At 41.6% G+C, this 24,368-nt stretch overlaps 1 protein-coding gene and 1 long non-coding RNA gene across 2 annotated transcripts; one reads left to right on the top strand and one right to left on the bottom strand.

Moving 5' to 3' along the window:
• Nucleotides 1-762: 762 nt before the first annotated feature.
• LOC310876638 lies at nucleotides 763-1,462 on the bottom strand. The gene is made up of 3 exons (XR_014570741.1): nucleotides 1,347-1,462; nucleotides 1,097-1,229; nucleotides 763-896 (listed from the first exon to the last, which is right to left on the bottom strand). It is a non-coding gene; the product is annotated as an uncharacterized lncRNA (long non-coding RNA).
• Nucleotides 1,463-3,685: 2,223 nt separating this feature from the next.
• LOC310876843 (kelch domain-containing protein 3-like) lies at nucleotides 3,686-4,777 on the top strand (the record flags this gene model as incomplete). The annotated part of the gene is made up of 1 exon (XM_083790495.1): nucleotides 3,686-4,777. One exon carries the CDS (start codon nucleotides 3,686-3,688, stop codon nucleotides 4,775-4,777), a length of 1,092 nt encoding a protein of 363 aa, XP_083646621.1.
• Nucleotides 4,778-24,368: the final 19,591 nt, after the last annotated feature.

Consider the following 24,368-nt stretch of genomic DNA (forward strand, 5'->3'; position numbering starts at 1 on the left):
GAATCACAAGGCCCCGGCCTTAACAAGAGGCCCATACTGGTAGTTGCTCAGCAAGCAGGCTACGGTCCACGTAGAGTTTATGCTTCCCATCTGAGACACTGGGATGTCAGAGTGGAAGAGTTTGTTAAATTTAATCCTACCAATTAATCTTTCTACGTGGACTCGAAGGTGCGCAATATCCTGTGTTTTCTTCACCTGTTCCGCTGGCATCTGGCTCTGTTTTGAGAGGAAGGGTGGACGATACAGTTTACCAGGGATACAGTCTTCTATCAGAAATCCTTTGTCTGCTATTACAGCCATATCCTCTGTCAGTAGGCGTTGGATGCCTGACTGCTTAAACAGTTCTTTGTCACTGATGGAGCCAGCATACAGGGAAGATATAAATGAGTCTGCTCCATGCGGTGACATTCCAATCAGACCCTTCAGGGTGGTATGAGACTTGTAGGTGGAGTACAGTTCAGTTTGCAGAGGCAGACTTTCTGGCTGTTGGCATCTCAGCTCGGTGCATGCAGTCAACAACTACCAACCAAATCAAGTAACATCAAATCAAATTTTTCACACATCAATGTCCTACTGCAACGTTGAGTGATAAGTTAGGTTTATTTGGAATACATTACATATAACACGTAGTGTATTTGAGAGATTATGTTTACCTGTGTGTCTGCATATTGGCTCTGCCTGAACTCCCTTGGCAATGCAGCTTGAACTTGCTCTTTAGTCAGCCAGATCTTCAGTGAGCCAAGTAGGAAGTACAGGTAGTGGGTCCATGTTGTGATGATCCGGCTAACTGTAGATGTGTGGATCCCAAAACGGTCTGCCAAGTCAGCTTCTGTGGACCCCAGGGCCTAGTACATGAGGTAGAGGAACATCTCATCCATAAGAGGAAGAGCATGTCTCTGTAAGACATTGTACAAAACAGATTAGACAATTATGTCAAGCATTAATTTCTCTCTCTCTCTCTCTCTCTCTCTCTCTCTCTCTCTCTCTCTCTCTCTCTCACACACACACACACACACACACACACACACACACACACACACACACATACACACACACACACACACACACACACACACTGAATTACTGAATAACTTACTGAATAATTACATGGAAACATTATTTCCTCATTTCTCTGCTGGGCTCTCCGTGCTCGAGTGACCCGGATGATGTTGGCAGTGGATGGTGCAATGAGTTGCCAAAAGGCCATCAGGTGCTCATAGCTAGCAAATCTAAGAAACATTAAGACACAGTCATAAGCAAGGTTTCAATTAATGGCATTTACAGCGTCATACATTAGTGAAGTTATTCTTATGAAATTGATATGCTTTGTGCAATATTACATTCACCTTGTGAAAACTTTAATTTGTGAGTCTGAGCCTTCAAATCTATGCAGCCCAAACCGAGATTGAATCGTCATGTCCTCGAGTTGCTTCCTCAGTTCAAGGTTTCCATCTCTCAATTCGTCCCTCTCGCTCAAGTCCAGGTCAACTGCGGCAGGTTCAGGAGATGTGCAGTAGTCGTGGTCAGACACTTCCATTGCACCAGCTCCATCCTCGTCACTGACAGTCTGATCTGCTGATTGAATGAATACTTTGTTAGACAGAAATGCTAACAGCACGAGTACAGTCATACTACTGGTAACCCAAAAATGTCCTGAGGACTTGTTTCCAAATGTGGTCCTGTGTATTCAATCCAGAGACATTTAGACACACAATAATATACAATATTATGCCCTACATCAGCACTAGTAGCAAAAATATATGTAAACAGTTGGGGTGGGGGGATGTCTGGTGTTAAGTTTAGATGTAAATCAGACCAGTCACCTTCAGCACCTCCAGGGTCATCATCGTCAGTCTGATCGGTGCAGTTATCCACTGGTCTCTCTCTCCTCTCCCAAACACTGACACGTTGGCGGACATCATAGCCATTCCATTGGAACAGCACAGGCACTGCTCCCTTTCGGATACGATGGCATCCACCTGCAGTTGTTACCACATCTTCGGGGAGGAAATGCCTGCTGCACACCCTGCTCTTAGAAGTAACTATGAAGTCATCCCTTTTGATGTTGACAAGCCACCTTGCCCTCAGTTCAGCATTAGCTGGGATGGCATGGAAACTGACCGAACAGACTGAAGCTGATGTAGAGCAAAGAGGGACTGAGCAAAACTCTGCAGAACCACACGCCCTCTTCATATACTTTACAGTGCCTTTCTTCATCCTGGAGCAAAAAAGGAGGCACATATAGACAATTAGATTTTTATAAAGAATCAGTCTTTTGTGAGAAACACACACACAAAAATGCTGCATTCTTTAGGTACAGTGTCTTGACCAATACACATATGAGTACATAGAAGCACGGCAGGAATTCATTAAGATGTGGTATGATACAATAATACAAATTAATAAAAAAACATAGCTGCCAGTGCCAACACTGTCCTTCGACCTGTATCTGTCAGATGATCCTCCTGGCTACCTGGTTGTGGGTCCCTACACACACAAACGGGGGGTTATTAATATTTTAATAAAAAATAAAAATAAAGATCTACAAGACCACATTGCATTGTGACTTGTTGTGAGCATGTAGCCCACTTTTCATATAGAGAGATTGGCTTCAGACGGAGCTAATCTGTGATGCTAATGATCATGATCATGATGATGATGCTAATGTTGTGCTGTGTTCTTCTTTGTCATTATCAGTCTAGGTCTAACAAACGCGATGGTGACACAATTGAATTCATATGTCTCATATAATTATATGCTGATTATGCACAAACAAATGTGATTAAACCAGCAAACTGTGCCTTGCTCTAACAGTAAACGTTTTTTTGTATACATTAAAAAAAGCCCCAAAAACTTAAAAGACACCACTGATAAAAACACTTATTAACAGCTTATTAAACAGATTGTAGCATAATAAAATAATGTTTACCTTAGAATCTAGCTGTGTGCAGTGTACATAGCCATTCGCCTGCCATACAGTGTTGAATCCACATCAATTCTCTTTGGAAATAAACACACAATAAAACAATTCCGATAAAAACGAAAGGTATATTATTGAACCATACAAATAAAAGTAATTTTTAAACGTAATTAATACATTTACGAGTGACGAGAAAATAATATAATTTACCTTAGAAAACCAACGAAATCAATGCAATGTGGATAGGGCGTAAGTAAACAGAGGGGCACTATTCCAACAGGAAGTCCCGCCTCCTACATTGTGCAAAGGGAGAATGATTGCTAATGTTAAAGCATTTGAGAGACGCTGAGCCTTGCAGTTGAAACGCGCCACCAGGGTGTCCCAAGGGTGACATCACCATTCCCGCTGGTGGCAATAAATTAATTTGGCACAATTGCTGTCCTAACATATCACACACACACACACACAGTGAGGATTTCATTATGTCCTTTACTGCAGTGGGCAAATATGGACCCCTGTGACATCGTATGACATGTGACGTTCCCCCCGCAATCCAAATATGGACATGTAGCCTACACTAAGGCCAGACTAGTATAAAATAAAAGCTATATTTGAAATCACAGATACAAATCTGTTTAGATCATATCCTTGGATAGTGCATGCCCTTGTTTCCACACACACACACACACACACACACACATGCACACACACACTTGAGTGTCGATCATATAGAGCTGTAGACCAGACTCCATTTAATCGTACAGAATGTTGCGCTGGACACTTCATCAGGACGGAGAAGGGAAGGCGATCCACGCCGTCGTCGCAGTGGAGGACCAGGTGTACTGCTTCGGAGGCCAGTCCTACAGTGAGCACAGGTGCCAGATGAACGTCCACGTCTTCAGCCCGGTTTCTTTGTCCTGGAGGATGTTACCGCAAGTGACCATCAAGGAGGGAGGAGAACGTCCCCTCGAGATTCGCGCCGCGGGTCGCGGATGCACGGCCGTGCTGATAGAACACGTGATCTACGTGTGGGGAGGACGCCAGCGCAGGCTTTACGCCTTCCACGTCGACACCCACCGTTGGTTAAAGAATGATGTCTCCGGGACCGTTCCGGACGCGAGGTACCACCACGCAGCCTGCGTCTCGGGGAAGGTCATGTTTGTCCACGGGGGATGGACCAAGAGGAACGTATGGATTGATGACATGTACAAGTTGGACACCAGCTCAATGGTCTGGTCTTTCATTAATACCAGTGGAATTCACCCTCCTCGTTCGTTGTTCATGTCTGTCCTTCCTCATTCGTGTCACTCCGTCACCATCATCGGGACAAAGATGTATGTATGTGGGAGCGATTACAACGCGATTACAACGCGATTACAAGTGTTTGACACAGAGACCGACAGCTGGCTGCCGAAGACGAGGGCGATGAGTCGTCGGCCTCGTCATTTTGCCTTTGCCCACAATGGAGAGCTGTACACGGTAAGTCAGCACGGCAGTTACAAGCCTGGGATTTGTTATCTGAGGAAATTCTGCCCAGAGACCTTCTCCTGGATAAAGGCCAGCCCGGGAAAAGTCCTGTCCACTATGAGCTACTGTTGCATGGTTGGAGATTGTGTCGTATTCTTTGGAGGAGAAAACAACCCCGATGAACTGCACATATTGGACTTGAGTCCTAGTCTTAAGACTTTATGTAAACTAGCGGTTATTCAGTACAATCTGGAGCAGCTTGGACTCCCGCACAACATCAGGTGGGAACTGGCAGCTATGACAACCAACGACAACGCCACACAACAAGAGCAGAGAACAAGCTCCAGCCCAGGGAACAAAAGAAAGAGACCAGCAGTGGGCGGAGCTTAGGGAATCGCCGTATCACTTTTTGATTAAAATATTTATTAACAGTTTGCAGAATTACAGTACATTTCAAGCACAAACTCAATACAAAGACTTTAACTCTTTGAGAGTTTCAAGTCAAATCAATGTAGTTGTTAGACTTCTCTATGGGAGAATTGCGTTTTTGAATGATTTATTGAAAATTCTCTGTTGTGACTGTGCGAAAGACGAAAGACCTTCAGAGAAAGCTTGACTTGTCTGCTTCCAGGAAAAAAAAATACTGAGTGTGAGTGAATGTTTAGTTTTTGTGTTGGAAGCCATTTAAAAGAGCCTGCATTTACACTGTGTAGTGTTTCTAGGACAACAAAACAAGTTATGGCCGGTTGAAGTTTTATTTTCCAAATAACTTTTTCTTCTGCTGGGCGTACACACCCATGCCATCTCATTTTAAACGTTGAGTTGTCTAGTTAAATAAAGAATAAAAAAAGTTTCTCACATGTACCACTGTAGATATTTTGCCATCTATAAATAGCATGGTCAGTCATGACCAATCTGACCAATCCATCAAAAATGGCCAATAGCTCTGAATTGGAACATGATAGAAACTCCATTTTTTTGGGGGATAAAATTTGACATTTTAACACACATTTTGATATATACCATGTTTTCATAGTCTTACCAGTACCTTGTCTATTCATGCATGTATCTCAAAAACCTGTTATGAAGAAACACAATTTTGATAAAAAGACATCCAAAGACATTGTTTTGATATGACTTGGTGCCCATGATATGTATCAAAATATAGACTTGAATGTATACTGTATTAAAAAAATAAATGCTGGGACTGGAGAAGGCCACTGGACAAGGATGGATCATTACTACTACTCGCTACTCACTAAAACTCACTCAAATATATATTTTTTTGCTGCGGCGCGGGGACTGCAAAACTGGCTGAACACTTCTTCCTCCGCTCGGAGGAGTCACCCCCCCTGTTCATAACAGATAATTCTTACAATGATTGGCTAAAAAGACTAACAAGACAAGGTGGAAACACTAGGGTAATCAGGGTACTGGTGAGACAACACAGGTAACATGAGCAACACAGGAAACACTAACAGACTGCAAAATAAAACCAAAACCAAGAACAAGGAACATAACAAAAACATAACACATGTCACGGACTGTGACAACAACAAACACAATATTTTGGACTGTTTGGCCCAAAACATTGTGTTTATTGTCTGTGTCACAACTCCAGTTGGCTTTGTCTGCAGCGTAAACGTCTTTAAATAAATAATAATGAGGAATAATGAGGAAAATTTACGGGGAATTATTTTCCGGGGCTCTCGAGGGGGCGGGACTGCGACACTATACTGATGTTCATTGGGCTGGCAGAAAAAAATAGGCACCAGTGACCTGCAGCGGGCTAATTCCTCTGATTTAGGACGTTTTTTGCACAGCAAAACGGTCTGTGTTGATATAACTGATCGTGTGTGATCACAGATGAAACAACGTGTTCTGAACAAGATAATAGAGACCAGGGGCCTGTTTCACGAAACTTGGATTAGAGATTAAGCCGTTATTTAACACATATCCTGGCTTAATATATCCTGGATCAGTGATTAACCGGTTTCATGAAAGCTGGTTAATCTTGCCAGATTAATTTAACCAGTTAACCTGGATATGTTGAGGCTTGATATGGTTTCATGAAAGTGATGCTACATTAGTTACCATGGAAACTAATGCTTTGGACTTTGCCTGCTCCGGACCAGGCTAACAGCCAGGTTTAACCTAATCCTGTTTGTGATCAGTTTGACATTAATCAGTCAAACTGATCACAAACCAATGATGTTTTCCAGATTTATTCAATTATTATGGGTTTATGTTGCCTTATTTGTATCGGTCTGCATTAAAGGACTAATTTAAGCACTATTATACAATCAAATAAACAAAATATATAGGCTGCACAATATCATGACAGCTTGTGAGCTTGTAGATCAGCTGCTTTTGGTGAATGTTCCCCAGAATAGGTTTGCTGTCGTGCAAGTGCACGGTTAAGAAGAATTCTTATATTATATTATATTATATATATTTTTTTTTTGTAAAAGTGAAAACTAAATATTAGCATTACTCATTGTTTTACAACATATTACCATTGTAACGTTTCACCCACTATTGAACACATGACCCACAGTTCACCAGTCTGGCCCCTGTCCGGACAACAACCCCCTTCCCCAAAGGTAGCTCCCTCAGAGGAGGGAGTTATGGCCAAATATCACAATGCGACAATATCATTATGCTTACAATATTAAGAATTCTGTTTTAAGTTAATAGTAGTGGTAAAATGTAAACTATATTTTTGGGGTAGTTAATCATTCAGTCTATCCACTATTGAGAGTATGTTCTCTCTTTGATTACAGCAGCAGTATTTATTTTAGAAGCTTATCAGTAAGTCTTGAATAGATTAGTAAAGATACTGAGATATACAGAAGGGGCAGTAATGCAACTATTAAGGATGCAAACTGCCATACCCCATGAAGAAGAAGGATCAGTAAATCTGTGTTCCACAGAATGGGTCTAGAGATGGCTTGCTGATCCCGGCTCGCCAAATCTGCCAATTCTGAGCCTCGCTTGGCTTTAGTGGAACGGAATAAACCAGGCTGTAAAGACCAGGATTGAAAAAGCCTGGTTTTGGCCTAAATCCTGGATTAGTTAATCCAAGTTTTGTGAAACAGGCCCCAGCGGTCGAGCTGGATTGCCTATTATCTATGCCGATAATATCTAACTTGCGGAGATAGCGTGCCTTGTCCACGGGCAACAGATCTTTCAACGTATGGCATTGCAAATACGTTTGACAATCGCTACTCTGCGCAATATTGTTTTGGAAATGCCGCAAATTGCATTGCAGTGAACGAGAGCAAATCACAACTTACCCTGGGGGTGGTGACTCCGCCCTGAATGATGGCAGTTGGCATAAAAGAGAGTCTGTAACGTTCCGTGCGCATCTGTTTAAGCCAACAGCACATTGATTTAACCAAATATGCCTACACCGCACAGCACTCAACCACAATACGTTTAAGCAGTTAACCCACTTCACTTCTATTATCAAAATAACAACTAAAACAATAACAACACAGAAAATGTGGGAAAACCTAAATGAATCATGACCTTTTTTTTTTCTTTTTCTTCGTGCAAAGTCATCCACAATGTCAGGGTCAGCTCACTCACTATATGGCCATCAGCGAAAGTGCCTTTAGACGTTTCTGTGTCATTTTAGTTCTCAGTTTATTTTTTACTCTGGACATGAGAGAAAAGGGCCGCTCCCCTTCACAATTACTAACGGGCAGAGTCAGAAACAACCGCAGCGCCACATACACATTGGGAAATTATGTTTGCAAGCCAGCTGTTCTTTGGGGCTTTGGATTCTGTGATTTTCGTCAAACTTAACAAAAGCTCTGAACTGAATTAGCTCATTTCCCAAGTCGCCTGTTCGGTCAGATGGATAAGCAAATGAATGAAAATGCTTTAAGGGCAAGGTACACTCTGAATTGTACTGCACACAGTGGCTTTGCTTTGCTAGATTCTCATCATCGCCAACACTGTACAGAAACGATCCGCTAGCAAAGAATCTTAGAGCGATGCACACCATTTGTGGTACTGTCAAGGCTTGGCTCCTTGCAGTGTGGTGAGAATTTCGGGAGGCAAGCAGTTTACAAAGGTAACGTAGCCCGTCTCCCGAAAATCTGTATCACTCGTACAACCTGTCATGCCCTACACAAGATCAGCGCCTCTTCATCATGAACATCCAGCAAGAAAGGACATGTCATCCTGAAGCTCTAGGATAATCAAACCTACACAGGCTTTTATTTTACTCTCATCGCTACCTTAATTGGAAACACACTTGTCAGACATTTTTTTATAATCTCAATAACTGCTGTAGCCTAATATATCCTATTACCAAACATCTAACAATATGTTAGGCTATGGTGTTATAACATATGACATGTGTCATTCTGAAACAATTATGATTCATGGTCATACGCTATGTCAGTAATATAATTAAATGTATTATCTTATTGTATATATTTAATTTTATTTGAATACAGGGTAATAAAAATGAGTCCATATACATAGGTGTTGAATTTACAGTGGAAAAAGTAATTGGTTTAAGATTGGAGTCATTGGACTAAAAGCTGTTAAACAAAACGAGGCGTAAAAAATCAGGATTTAGTTAAACCTGGCTGTTAGTCTGGTCCGGAGCAGGCTAAATCCATAGCATTAGTTGCCATGGGAACTAATGTGGCATTGCTTTGATGAAACCAAATCAAGCCTCAACATATCCAGGTTAACTGGCCAAATGAATCTGGCAAGATTAACCAGTTTTCATGAAAACAGTTCATCGCTGATCCAGGATATAATAAACCGGGATATTTGTTACATCCGGGCTTAATCCCTAATTGAAGTTTCACCCCTGGTCGCCGAGAGCGTTGTTTGGGCACTGGGATGAGGCAGACCCGTCACTGAAGAACATGCACCGTTGTGAGGACTGCTGCTTGCTGCCGCTAGACTGCCAGACTCATAGCGAGGATTCACTGACGCAGGAGGAAGCGTCAGTGAATCCTTGCTATATGAGTAGCGAGTGGCAGCGGTGGCCGAACGTTTTGCGGAGCGGTCTTGATACCGGAAGGTCGCCAGTTCGCATCCCCGGACCGGCACATTAAAATTACCACCGCTGAAGTGCCGAGCTTGAGCAAGGCATTGAACCCCTACCATGAAATGTTCTATGAGCAGGGTCTGGCTGTAAACAAGTCCTTGGCTTAGTCCACTTCCCTGGGTAAACAAAGAACTTTGCTTTGCTTTGCTTTGCCACCAAGACCAGACCATGAATCGCTACATAGCGATTATCATAATTAAAATACAAACAAAACATAAACATACTATTTCATAATGAAGCATGTTAAAGAATGAAGAATGAAGAATGTAGGTAAAACTAAGATATTGCTTTAAGGGAAATATTGCATCGCGTAATTCTCATTTTCATTATAAAACTGTGCTGGGGACTGGGGCTGAAGACTCCCTCGCTGTGATTGGCTAAAACTCCCCCACTAACCCCTCCTCCCCCTCACACCCCGACGTCCCGAGCTATAGGGCGCGTTCGGAAACGCGCACCGGGAATGTGGTCAGTTTGTTGAGTGTGGTGGGCGGTGACGTCACAGAGTGCGTTCAGTGTGCCTTATTTCCGAACGACCACAGCTGTGACGCATTCACACGAATCACACCGGACAACCCCAGCTTCAGGGTAGGGTCGCTCAGTGCGTGCACTCGGCACACCCGGTGTGCAGCGCACTGGATTTTCGAACGACAACGCACTGAGTGCACTGCATAAACGAACGACAAGAGAGCACACCAGTGCGTTCAGGGCGCATTTCCGAACGCGCCCATAAACATCTAGCACTCAAAACAGCCCAGAGGCACCACGCTAGACATAGGAACGCCCACAAATGTCACATCCGGTTTTAGCCCGGGGTAAGAATTTTCTATGGCTGCCAATGCAACTTGGTCCAATCCTTAATCACATATACGGACAAACATCTATGCCGATAATATCTAACTTGCGGACGTAGCGTGCCTTGTCCACGGGCAACAGATCTTTCAACGTATGGCATTGCAAATACGTTTGATAATCGCTACTCAAACGCAACATTGTTTGGGAAATGCCGCAAATTGCATTGCAGTGAACGAGAGCAAATCACAACTTCCCCCGGGGGTGGGTGGAGTCACAGCTTGAAGACAGACATATTTTACATTTTGGCTTAAAACTAGGACAAGTGTATATTGTTCACAAAAAAGTTTGGTTACTTGAAATTAATTAATCTCTGTGTAGGGAGGGATTAGTAAAATGCGCATCAACCGACCCCGCTCTCCCCTATCACCTTCAATAGGAATACACAGAAACATAATTTGTCTTTTATATTTTTGTTTAAACGAAACATTATTTGAATGTGCAAATTAATCATTTGTTTACTTTAGCGGAAACTTTTATTCTGAAGAGATCGGCCACCGGAAGCTCCCTGTACACTGGTCTGGACTGTCTCCCTTGACGCAGACGTTGGCGCTGTTGTTGTTAGCCGCAAAGAGGTTGTTAGCCTTTAGCTCTATGGTTGTTTTTCATCGTGGTGGGAAATAAACGGAGTGCTGCTAAAAACAACGTCTCCGAAAGGAGGTGAAACCGTGTCAAATGGAGTCTGTACGGCTGAAGATAAATGAACACATGACGTCGGTGGGAGAGGACATATTGCGTGTTTTGGACAAACAGCAGCATGAGCGTGGTGTTGATGTTTGTTGTGTGACGCTTGATGTCAGAGTGTTTGTGTTGGAGCGCCTCCGTGCAGCTGCACAGTTCATGTGCAACCTCTTCCAGAGAGAGATGGGGAAACAAAACAAACTGCTGGACAGTGATTTTGATATGGACAGCACTGCAGGTATGTCTGTTACGAGACATTCGAAATCCAAGCCCGGGTTGTGCTTATAACCACGCCCCCGGGCAGAACACGCACAACATGGAATACATATGGAATTTCAGAACAGGTCGGCTCCATATATGGAGATCTAAGGGTGGCAGCGGTGGAGTGTCTTGAGTGTACAGGGTTTGATGAGGCCCCAGGTAGGCCCGGGGACATAGTTTTCGGGGCTGTTGAGAACTAGCCAGCTGCCGGGCGCGGCTGCGGCTAAATTTGGGGTGGGCCCGTCTAGGATTTGAATGGACAGGTATCGGTCCAAAGGGAGACATCGAAGAGGAAGGATGGATGGGGAGGGATCGACATATGGAATATCAGAACAGGTCAACTCCATATATGGAGATCTAAGGGTTTGAGAGTTGCTGGCCGGCTCCATATGCAGACCTAGGTGATCATCCAGTCTTCTCCATGTATGGCTATCCAGGGTTTAATGAGGTCAGTGTCGTGATCTTCATGCGTGACGGTATGGCCGCGTGACGGCCATATATGGACGGACTGACTGACAGGCTTTTTCATAGTAATCTGCGACCTATGGTCGCAAATAAAAACATTCAGGTTCAGGATTTAAACCCTAGAAAGCCAAGGCTTATTTCCATTTGCCCTTAGTATTAAATTGCTTATTGTATTCCAATTTTCTTCGTTCCAGACCAGTGCGTGGAGTCCAGTCTGCAGGTGAAGATCAATTCTCCAGCCAGGACTGTTTCTATTAAACAGGAAGCTGAAGACGACCTTAAACGGGAAGCTGGAGACCACATGGATCTCAGTAAGTTTCAAGCACTCTCTCTTTATTTATTTTATTGTAAAAGTGAGCCGGTACTGTGGGTGTAAAGATTAATTGATTATCAATTTGAAGGTATAATGACATTATTTTTGAGGGGCCTTGACAGGTTCAAATGTGTATTAACCCATTATTCTGGTGTTTTAAGCAGTTATACTAGATCTGCTATTTTTGAAAAATCGTTAAAAAGTGGCGCAAATCTTTGAATTCTTTCAGAGCGAACGTTTTTAACTAAAATATTTGCTGCTGGGAGGTCCCTGGAACTACATATTTTCGGATGGGGGTCCACGGCCAAATACAGATAATTCTGGGGATCCTTGACATGAAAAAGGTTGAGCACCACTGACCATATAGAAACATAGGGTTTTCAGAAAACTTTTTGGATTTAGAAGACATTTGTAGAATCATCCTCAGGTCTAAATGGGTTAAAAGGTTTTAATTTAAAGCCTCTTCAGATGCATTGGAAAAATGCCTTATTTTATTTTTGAAGCATAAGGAAGGGGAGGGGCACCCTCACACAACATACAAAAATACAGCCAAGACTTTGAATTGAAAGTAAAATTACTTTTATTAGTCAACATTGCAAAATAAAGATTACAATATTTGTTTTGTAATCATTACCAGTTGTCTAAGGTGGACTGATAGGCTAACATAAACTTTATCAGTCACAGATTTGATCAATTAAGTGTGTGTGTGTGTGTGTGTGTGTGTGTGTGTGTGTGTGTGTGTGTGTGTGTGTGTGTGTGTGTGTGTGTGTGTGTGTGTGTGTGTTTGTACAACATGCAATGCACAGGTGCCAGTGGTCAAACAAACCCTCATACTGTTGGTATGTTCCCCACACCCCACAGCTGATGGTTGCTCCCTACCATGGAGACAACAAGCAATTAGCAATCAACCCATAAACATACACATCCCAAAATAATATAAATCTCTGCAACATACACAATACAAAATTCACCCATTTGTGTCCCGACCCTCCTGGTACATTAGAAATAACATAATCAGAACTTAATACAGGTCGGAATATTAAAGGTTTTATGACATTCATTTTCATTTCTTTTTCTTTTTTCTTTTAGGTTTTATGACCTCAATTACACCCAAAAAACCTGAACTTTGAACATTCAGTGGATTTTCTGTGGTCTGAATTTTTCTTTGGGGTTTTTTGGGCCTTTTGAGCTACAATGAAAACAGGCAACACAGTGAAACAGTGACATCTGCTGGCAAATCCTATTGACATATATGGGATTTGCAGTAAGTGATGTCACTTACTGCCGGCAAATCAGAGCACCTGTTTGAGCCAGAAAACCCCAGATCACAGAAAATCTACTGAATGTTAAATGTTCATGTTTTTTGGGTGCAATTGAGATTAGAAAACCTAAAAAAAACAAGAACAATTCCAAAACCTTTTTTTAATGTCACAATCCCTTTAAATCCTCAGTGGCAGGGTGGACTGCCACATCACCTCCCCCCCCCTCCAGGCACAGCCACGGTGGCCCACACCTCCTTGCTTGGAACATAGCAGTAGCCGGACAGTTTAGGTTTCTTACGAGGGCATTCTAAGGCCTTATGGCCAGGCTGCTGGCAGTAGTAACAAATCATTTCCCCCTGCCCACCTCTGTTAAACCCCACATTCCCCTGAGTTCCCTTCGGCCCCTCTTGCCTGTTGTCACTTTGGCCTCGGTTTGGCTGACGTTGTTGTGCCGTTGTAGCTGGTGCCCTCCGGGCGTTGACATACCACATCGCCAGTTTTGCTGCTTCGAAGCCGGTGGTGGGCTCTTGCTCCTTGACGCATTTCGGGAGGGAACACTCTCATCAGCTGCTCCAACACAATGGCTTCCCCAATTTCCGCCACACTGCACTGGTGTGGCTTGATCCAACGGCGATACAGACCCCTCAAGCGTAGGAAGGTTTCAATGGGCACTTCCCCTTGGGGAGCAGTAGTGTCTCTAAAGCGCTGACGATAAGTGTCTGCCGAGATGTTGAACTTGGTCAACAAAGCTTGTTTGAGGTCAGGATAGGAGTCGGTGCTATCTTCATCCATGGCCGCATAAGCCTCCAATGCCTTCCCCGTCAGCAGAGGCACCAGCCGATACGCCCACTCTACCTCCGGCCACGCCCAGGTTTTTTGCAAGTCGCTCAAAGCGGAGGAGGTAGTTTTCCATATCCTCACCTTCTTGGGAAGGGAGAAACTTGGGGTCCTTGCGTGGTACTTGGGGTCCCTGCTGCGGTGCGGGTGGCTGCTGCTGGGGTGTCTGGATCGCTGCCCGGATCCCTCTCATCTCCCCCACCAGTGGTAAATGGACCATCTCCTCCTGGGGTGCAGGACGATGGCGCGGAGCGGCCGCTCCCCCCTCTGCATCCTCCCATTCCTCCTGCCCCAGAACCTCAGGTTCTGGTTGTTCTTCTGGTATTTTAATCTTGCTCCTGGTTCCCATTTTCTTTCCCATTAGGGGGGGTCTTCTTCCGGACGGACATGATCCCACCACTGCCACCAAATGTCACACTTGCCTAGTGTGGGTAGTGTGCAAAACCGGGACAATGGGAAAAGTGCATATAAATAACCTCCAGGCAGTCCTTGATGCAGAGGATGGTTCGTCTTTATTCACTCAAAACAAAAGTATTTACATTTAATACTGGACAGGTGGCCCTCGCTCCTTCCACCTCCACAGTCCTGCTTTGACTGCCAGGCAGTGGGAGGCCTCCCTACCTATAAAGGCTAAGCCCCTCCCACTGGAACATACCACCCTGAATTGATTCCACAATTTACACCAGTATTTCATAATGTCCAGGGACAACACATATTCATCACATTATTATAATACATCACTTATTCAATCACTTAACAATATCTAAACAACGAGAAAACAGGGTACTGCCAAACCCTCATACTGTTGGTATGTTCCCCACACCCCACAGCTGATGGTTGCTCCCTACCATGGAGACAACAAGCAATTAGCAATCAACCCATAAACATACACATCCCAAAATAATATAAATCTCTGCAACATACACAATACATAATTCACCCATTTTTGTCCCGACCCTCCTGTTGCATTAGAAATAACATAATCAGAACGTAATACAGGTCGGACTCGTCCAATAAATCCTCAGTGGCAGGGTGATGCAGTGTTCTTCTTTCAAATGGTATTTTCTGCAGTGATTTAACAGAGTTTTCTTTTTCCTAAATTAATTAAACTATATTATTATCTTTACCTGGCTCCATGTGGCTCATCATTCATGTTTTTCTAGCGTCTGTGGTGACTTTGTGTTATTATGTCAAACTGTGTTGTGATGTGTATGCTGCCCCCAAGTGGTTTGTGGTGTGAATAACATGAGGCGCACACATTTCGCGACCCAGTGTCTTCCTATCGTTTGTATTGAAGACATGTGGACCGCAGTGCATTACTCTTCAATGCGGAGAGTCAACGGCTACAGATGAACGCGCACCAACACGTGACACGTGACTCAGTAACCAATCAGAAACGTTACACAACGTAAACAACATTTCACATGTCATGGCAGCAACGCAGCATAATGCAACTTTTAATCACTGCCTTTGGTTAGTGGTTACTTATATTATATAATATTTACGTTGCTGGATTGCTCATTTTAAATAAATCACAGGCTGCAGATTTCGTTTCTCAGTTATTCTTAATCACGTTTTATTCAGGGGTTGTCCCTTTCTGGGACGTACAATTTTAAAGGATCCGAAATATATGGAGGTGCTAGCCCATGAAGAGAGAAACAAACAATACAATCTTATACTTAATCAGTGCAGTGAAGCTAAAACGGGAGAAATGTGGTCACGCCTTCTTGTGCTTGTCAGAAGGCGTGCTGCAGCATTTTGCACTAATAGCAGTCTATGAATGCAGCCCTATGGCTAGCCCCAATATAAAGTGCATTGCCGTAATCCAGGCAGGTAGTGATAAAAGCATGTATAACTTTTTCAAAATCTACAAAATAAAATCCTGAGCTGGAAAAAAGCTGAATTTAAAACTGAATTCACCTGTTTATCCATTAAAACGTTTTTTTTTTTACACCTATACGTAGGTTGGTTACAGTAGGTTTAATCTATTGTGCCAAGGAGCCCAGGTCTACTTCGGACATATTTGCAGCAAGGGTCCGATGCCGATTTTGGAGAGACCTACACCACCGATGCGATGCCAATGTTTTGGACCGATGTTTAGTAATCAATTAAAATAATAAAAGAAAACATTAAAAAACTTCTAAACATTTATTGTTCAAGTTAACAATAGAATACATTGGGAACATTTACGTAAAATGTGTTGGGGCATAAGGCTTTTTTCCCAAAATGAAATGCACCCCTATATATGCAGTTAAAAAGTGCATAATTGTTATAGTTTTTTCACATTAATCCCAGTGTATACAGTTTTTTGGAATTTTGGCTCCCGGCAGCCTTGTGATGTTGTTATATTGTATTGTTCTTTTTTTCATTGTTAATTTATTTTTATTTTTTGATGTACACTTTGGGTCAACTTCTGTTGTTTTTTTAATGTACTATATAAATAAAGGTGTCTTGACTTGACTAGTGGTCGGTTTATGGTTTATGAAACCATAGGCATTTTAAGCTCCCGGCAGCCATCGTAGAGGCCATCTTGAAAACGATGCCTTTCTAGTTTGTTTTTCGTAAGAATTTAGTATGTTATTTAGCACACCCAATAGTAACATAATCCATTGACAAATCTCTCTTAAAAATGATTTGGTTTTACAGTTGAGGGCAAGCCCTCATTTTCAATGTAGCTGAGGTTACAATTCACAAATACAGTCAAAACAATACATCAACACAACATTATAAATCAGGATACGATTACAAAGGAACTTAAATGCAGAACAACCAGTAAAATAAATCAATTATCTAATAAACATATTACATATCTAACCACTAGGAGGTGAGCGAAGGTTTGTGATGTTTTTGGAAAACCTTATGGCCATACCTAACACCATGCCAAAATGCAAACACTATACTGCTTGGTTAACTGTGCTTTCAGGTCGCTCAACTTTATCCTTCTCAGTTCACTGTTGGGAGGGAATTCACTGTTGTCATTTTTATGAAGCGATGTACTGTAAAATGCCTCTCCACGTTTCCTGTCTTTGCAAATTATGCTGAACATTGCATATAAGGCAAACACAGTTGGATTGCGACATCGTGAAAAAATAATCTTCCCACTGCATGGAATGGAAATGATGCCTCAATTTTTATTTATTTATTTTTTCAGAGGGTCATCCTGCGCAACACTTGCGATCGACTGGTCAACCGCGATCAATGTAATGGGCACCCCTGATGTAGGCTATACACTGTGCAGGGACGGGACCTCAGTTGATTTGGCCATCTTTATATCAGATATAAGGTGTTGATGATAAAATAAAATGTGCCTTGTCCCTCCCAAGCTGCATGTCGTTTTCACAGATCCACCAAAGGAATCCTGGTGCTCAAGACATACAGCCGATTAGCTAATACAGTACAAATATCCCACTGAGCAATAGACGGCTATTATATGTCTAAAAATGCGATAAACGGCTAAAATGAAAGTTTTTTTAGACGTCTATTCTTAGATTAGACGTTGATTAGCAGTCAACGTCTAATCTAACGTCTAAAAAACTAAAAATGTTAGCTGTTTTTTATCACATTTTTACTACGGCCCTTTAGGGGTGCTCAGTGGGATGCCATTTACAGTAGGTGTTGATTGTGTGTTTAGGCTACTATAGTGCTGTACGAATGCAGCATAAAACAATCAATGCAGGTTACTTTACTTCACCATATGTCGTTATACAAACAAGGACATGGAGCCCGGTTGTCTCATTTTGTAGGCTACCCCGCTAAACCCAGGGTTACAAAAACAGACGGCTCGCTTCAATATATTTTACATAATTCATTGGCAGAGTAAAAGTGGCCATGTCTTCCCGGCACCCCAGAGCTTCTATTTTGAAGGAATCCCGGGAATGATTGTGTTAATGGGGCGAGTCGTGGAGCGCTGGCCGCTGGATGAATGAAACCAAACTACAGCCAAAACCATTCCGGGGCTCCAGAACATAAACGCTGATCAGCTGCAGAGCTCTTGCGAGATTCTATTTTACTTTGTCAAGCATTGCTGTATTTGCATCATGAACAATCCCCCCCCTTATCCCAAGTATCAACTTCCAACATGAAAGAAACTTGTTTCGCTTCGGTTCAAACTAAGCCTGGCTCTCTCGCCAGTCCCTACCTCCTCCCCTGTCGTTCAATGCCCACGTCCGTCTGACCCTCCCTCCCTCCACTGAGACTGAGGTGGGCAGGGATACGCGGTGAGGAGGGAAGGGGGGAGCTGGTGTGGACATTTTTGGTATTGCAGCTGAAATGCCTAGGAAGAGCATCCTTTTATCTCAGGATTATTATTGATTGTAATTATCTGAGTGGTTGTTTAGATGTCAGTGTGTATAAAAAGGTATAAAAGGGCATCATTTATATAATGCATTTGATTTTAAATTAATGGTGGAGCCCCTTTAATGTTAAGCCAAAGTGCATAAAACAGTATCATGAAGAAAAGGGGGCTTTCAAAGTCGCAACTTCCAACTACCAAAGGCATAAAACAGGAAACAAAGTAAAATAAAGCAATTAAACCACTGTGCACAGCCTTACTTACTCATTTTTGAGGGCCAGGTTTAATGTTTGTCTTGTCTAGACAAACATTAAAAACGCCATTGACAATGGACATAATTTAATGTTTGTTTTGTCTGTCACTGAGCAAATCGGCATATACATGTCAGAGGAAAACCTCTGCCAATAAGGGACCACAATTCTTATAAACTGCTATTTTGTGATGTCATATGTGATGTTGGTGAAGTGCCCCTCACTTCACACAGGTGTGATTTTTCTGAACATTGCATACAAAGTTTAAAACTTTGTATAGAGTCTCATTGTATTATTATGTTTTTCCCTAGACTTTCTGCACATCCCTTCATGCAAAGAGGAGTTTCCACCTGAAGAGGAGAGGAGCTCCAGTCTGGTCCAGGAGGAAACACAACCTCCACACATTAAAGATGAAAAAGAGAAGCTACTTCAAAGACCAGAGGAGGCTGGTGGGTCAACGTTGACATTACTAGCAGTGAAAAGTGAAGATGACGATGATGAAAACAGAGAGACAGAGCCTGTAGCCGGCACCTCAATTGAACACATGAAAACACAAGCTTATATACAGTACTGGGTACAATCGCAACCAACTGGTGATGACCAGCTCCTCTCTTCACACTGTTCTGAATCTGAAGACAGTGAGGAGTCAGAGGAGACTAGGGGAGATCAGTCAGCTTTAAACACACTGAAATCACATGTGGGAGGACAGTCACAGAAGGGAAATGTAAAAACACACATGGTGACTCCTACAGGTGAAAAGCCATTTTCTTGTACAGTATGTGGTAAAGGCTGGGTTTGCAAGGGTGATCTAAAGAAACATATGATTATGACTCATACAGGTGAAAAGCCATTTTCTTGTACAGTATGTGGTAAAGGCTTTGCTGATACAAGAAATCTAAAATTACACATGAGAATTCATACTGGCGAAAAGCCCTTTTCTTGTTCTGTTTGTGGTAAAGGCTTTAGTCAGAAGGCAAATCTAAAAAAGCACACGAAGACTCATACAGGTGAAAAGCCCCTTTCTTGTACCGTTTGTGGTAAAGGCTTTACTCTGAAGGGGAATCTAAAAACACACATGAGGACTCATACAGGCGAGAAGCCCTATATTTGCACAATTTGTGGTAAAGGCTCTGTTAACACAAGTCATCTAAAAAGGCACATGACGACTCATACAGGCGAAAAGCCCTTTTCTTGTACAGTTTGTGGTAAGAGCTTTGCTGAAACGCGTAGTCTAAAAAGACACATGACGACTCATACAGGGGCAAAGTGGCAATGCCTTTAGTTTATTTCCCTCCAGTTACCATAGGAGGCGATCTGTGGCCAGTGACAACAGATTGCACAAAGAATACAGAGAAGAGCCGTTATCCGGCCGTTTGAACCGGAAGTGGTAATCAGCCATTTTCTAGCAATCTGAAATATTAATTTGCTAACCGGAATGTTGAATGAATGTTTTATTAAGCTCCAAACATCGTCCTTTACCTCGCTAACGACGGGGCTAAAATAAGGTACAAATATTAAGTTATTCACACACACAGGTACTTACAAGGGTGAATTAGCGACGCAATGTTTTTTTTTTACTTCAAAGTCAATGCAAGCCTCCACATCAGCAACAAATTTCCACTGAGCGGAAATGCGGCCGTTTTCACTCTTATTATTTTTTCGCTCTGGTGTCGAATATTGCGGACATTCACTGGTGAATGCTACACCTCTTGACCAATCAAAATGCAGCCCAAACGGCGTTCTGGTCTATAAACAGCGGCGTGCCGTACAGTCGTTGTGAGCTGCCATGATTGTGAACCGAGCAGCAGCCGGCCCGCAGCTCTGCGAGGTCAGGGGGAGCCCAGTGCACCCTCGCCTGTTCTGACTTCCTCCACATTATTAAAGGACCACTTCACCACTTTTCAACTTCTCTTCCTATAATTGGTCCTAACTATAATGTTCATGATAAAATTCCACAATTGTTTCCTACTCAGTCTGTGTCTCATAGGAAGGCTGTGGGCAGTTCAGAAACCCGTCCACCACCACCAGTGACATCATCGATGGTGAATCCAAGCTAATAGAAATGGCAGGCTTTATTTTCCTGAAAAGTTGCAATGCAAAAGTTGAAGCCATCGTAATACAAATCTAAATATATTTTAAAACAAATCTTAAAAAAAAAAAAAAGCCTAATGATGATGTCACTGTTATTGATATATAGCTTGTAGATCTGCTATTTTTGAATAGCTAAAGCATAACGTAATGCTAACACCAAAAGGGGTTCCCGGCTAAAATGGGTTAATTCTGAACTGGGTAAGACTGCCCAACTGTCTATAGTCTTAAAACTGATTAACTTGATTTCACTTGATCGATTTAAATGTCTTGGAATATGGAATAATTTGACATATAGCTGTACTTGTTCAATCTGATTTTTTTTTGTGTTATATTTATGTTCAAACATATGTTATGTACAGTGTAATCAGGGCGTCATTGTACAAGAGAGCTGGTTCTCAATTGACTTCCCTGAATAAATAAAGATGTATATAAGGGCAGACGCGTACAAATTCGCTGGCCAAGTATTTCACATACCTTAAAGCTGGGAAACACATAATCGGACAATATCAACATGACTGAATAAAATAAACTATTACGTTACTTGTGAATAGATTTTGGTATTATCTTGTGTATGGATCTTACAGTATTTTCGATTCGACAATGATGGCATTTCAAATATTATTTATTTTAATATTATTATTATATTGTTGTATTGTTCCCTTCAGCTCTTAGGTTATTAGTAGAACAATGTAAAATAATGAACATTGTTCATTATTATGTTAATTTATGATATCCAATGCAATCATTATGTTCATGAAAATGCACACAATAATGGTGCAGTAAAGTGCTGACAAGCTGCTGGGTTTGTGTAGATCTTCAGTGTGTGTTGACATGTGTGTTTGGATAATTAAAAAGAGACAGTTGAGTTTGTTTGACTACGTATCTACATTCTACAGTTTTATGTCTCTATTGAGGTATTTTCTGAACTCAATGAAACCCTTTAATAACTGTTGATATAACTGTTGAAAATAAATATTGATAATGTCCTTGTCTGCTTGGTCTAATAAAGGTTTCAACACTACAGGTCCTCCATCTGTGCTTTATCATGACAGAAATGTACATACACATCCAGTGGTTTTTGGCAGCACATTTTGATTTTAGATTTAGTCACAGTCTCTTCAATAGTTTTCATTTTAGTTTCAGTCACATTTTAGTCACCTGGAATGTTTTAGTCGACTAAATGCCATAAGACTTTAGTCGACTACCGGTAAATCTACAGTTGCTTTAGTCGACTAAAATGTATTTTGGCGGGCCTTGATGCCGTCGTAATGATTGTCTATTTTCAGCATGCAACTAATTGTAAAATTACTTATACAGGATCTCTTGTCCACTAGTCCCTTCCTAACATTGTAGTCTAGGTTTTTTTTTTTTGACGAAATAGTCAGTATATTTAGTCTTAGTTTTAGTCATCATAGCTTAGTTTTTTATTTAGTTTACATTTAGTTTTCGTCCGTGGAAAAAGTTAGTTGTCGAACATTTTTAGTCGGTTTTAGCCGACGTAATCAACACTGATGCATGTATGCAACCACAATATTATCAGCCTACATACACTACACAAGTGTTCCTAAACATGCTTATGAATCTAATAGTGATTCCTGACACGCCATGCCAAAGTAACACATCAGCATAGCATCAGATCCCTAACCCTAACCCATGTTTTGTATGTGCAACTAAAGCTGTCAAAAAAGTATGGACAGGAGTAAAGCATACACTTTTTTTTATATACGCGTAGTGGAGTAAAAGTTTAACGATGTAAATGTACATTATTTCTTTCCCCCCCATTGCATTAAAAGCAGGCTATTCCTGGGAAGGAGGTAAACATTTAATAAATAATTACATTCAAATGCAAATCACACAGCCCTCATTTAGCATTTATAAAAGATCCACACAAAATCAAAACACAAAACTGTCTTGGACTTTATGGTGTATCACAGTATAGTCCATGATCACAACCTGCCTCTCATTTTTACACCATATGTAAATATTCCATTTAATGGACTAGACTCTAGTGAGTCTAGTCACTAGAGTAAACAAAACTACTTTTACTTGGCTTCTAATCGTACTTACAGCAACTAAACAAACTCATACAATACTGTACCAACCACTAATCTATTTACACTAGGCTTGATCATTAAGAAGAAATTGCATTGGTTGTAAGCCTGTCATATTAGTCATGAGTGCATCGTTTTGAAGCTGCAGTACTTATTTCTGCAACAGAAGCACTTCTCTCTGTAACTTTGCATTTTCTATCTGCATTACATTATAGCATTTTATTGAATGGTAAACAAATCATAATTGATGCACCGATCAAAGTAACACAGACACTTATTGCAATCGCTTGAGATTATTTGGGTGAAGGTTAAAACTCAATCTCTCCAAATGTGCACACTTGGAGACATCGAAAAGAAAGCAATTCAGTTTGCTTTAATGAAAGGACATACAGGCGAGACAGATGTAAACTTGTATTTTATTTGATAAAATGGGGCGTAATGAAAGAATAATACACACAGGTGAAGTGCTTTGATGTTGTTTGGGGTAATTAACCCATTCTGAACGGGGAACCCATTTTGGTTTTAGTATCATGTTATGCTTTAGCTATTGAAAAATAGCGGTGGCGCGCTACACACTAAACCCAAGCGTTTAGGTTATAAACAGTTTTAAACACATATTTGTAACACTTTTTAAACGTGTCACAGTGTTTAGATTATAAACAGAAGAACATGTTTAATCCCTGTAACACTTTTTAAACACATAAACGTGTTTAGTTTTTACAATCAAAGTCAGTCATATAGGTGTTTAGAATTTGAACAGTATAGTTGTTCTCGTGAGATGTTTGAGTGAACTCGTGTTCTACTGTATTTTATGACCATTAATAAACACTTGGCATTTTATTATTACACACATGGTGTTTAGGTTTAAACGCGTCACATGTTCCAGGGATTTACACGAGCTTGTAGGTCTGCTATTTTTGAAAAATCGAACGACTGACATTTTTAGAATCTGATCTCAGGTCAGAATGGGTTCATCAGACCAGTGTGTGTCCAGTGGAAACCTCGTATGAATCTGATCTCAGGTCAGAATGGGTTAATGACTAGAGCAACATGTCATCCCGACCCGAGACACTTTAACAAGTTAATACATTCATACGTTCAGGAAATATTCTCATAGTGACCCGAGGACCAAAGAATATTAAATAATTATATTTGGGAAACCCCACGTGTTATTCTTTGAAATAGCTGTGTTTTCGAAAGAGCTATAATCTAAATCCACTGGGGACCACATGTACATCCGACAGAGCATTAGTCCCTCATGCGGACGCATCTCGGACTAGCGCCTGCTCCCGTGCTTGCGGTTATGGTTAGGTTAGGGTTTGAGGTGGGTTGTCGTTTTTCGAACTAGTCGAACTAAAGTACTGCACCCAAACCCACTAACCTGGTGCAGTGTTGATTTCATTGACTAATACTATGACAAAAATGACGTCGACTGCCTTTTTTCACTGACGAAAACTAAATGAAAACTAAGCTATGATGTCTAAAACTAAGACTAAATATATTGACAATTTTGTGACAATAGAAACTAGCCTAAAATGTTAGGAAGGCACTA

Source organism: Protomyctophum parallelum, assembly GCF_964188405.1.
Source record: "Protomyctophum parallelum genome assembly, chromosome: 19".
In the NCBI taxonomy this organism is placed as follows: domain Eukaryota; kingdom Metazoa; phylum Chordata; class Actinopteri; order Myctophiformes; family Myctophidae; genus Protomyctophum; species Protomyctophum parallelum.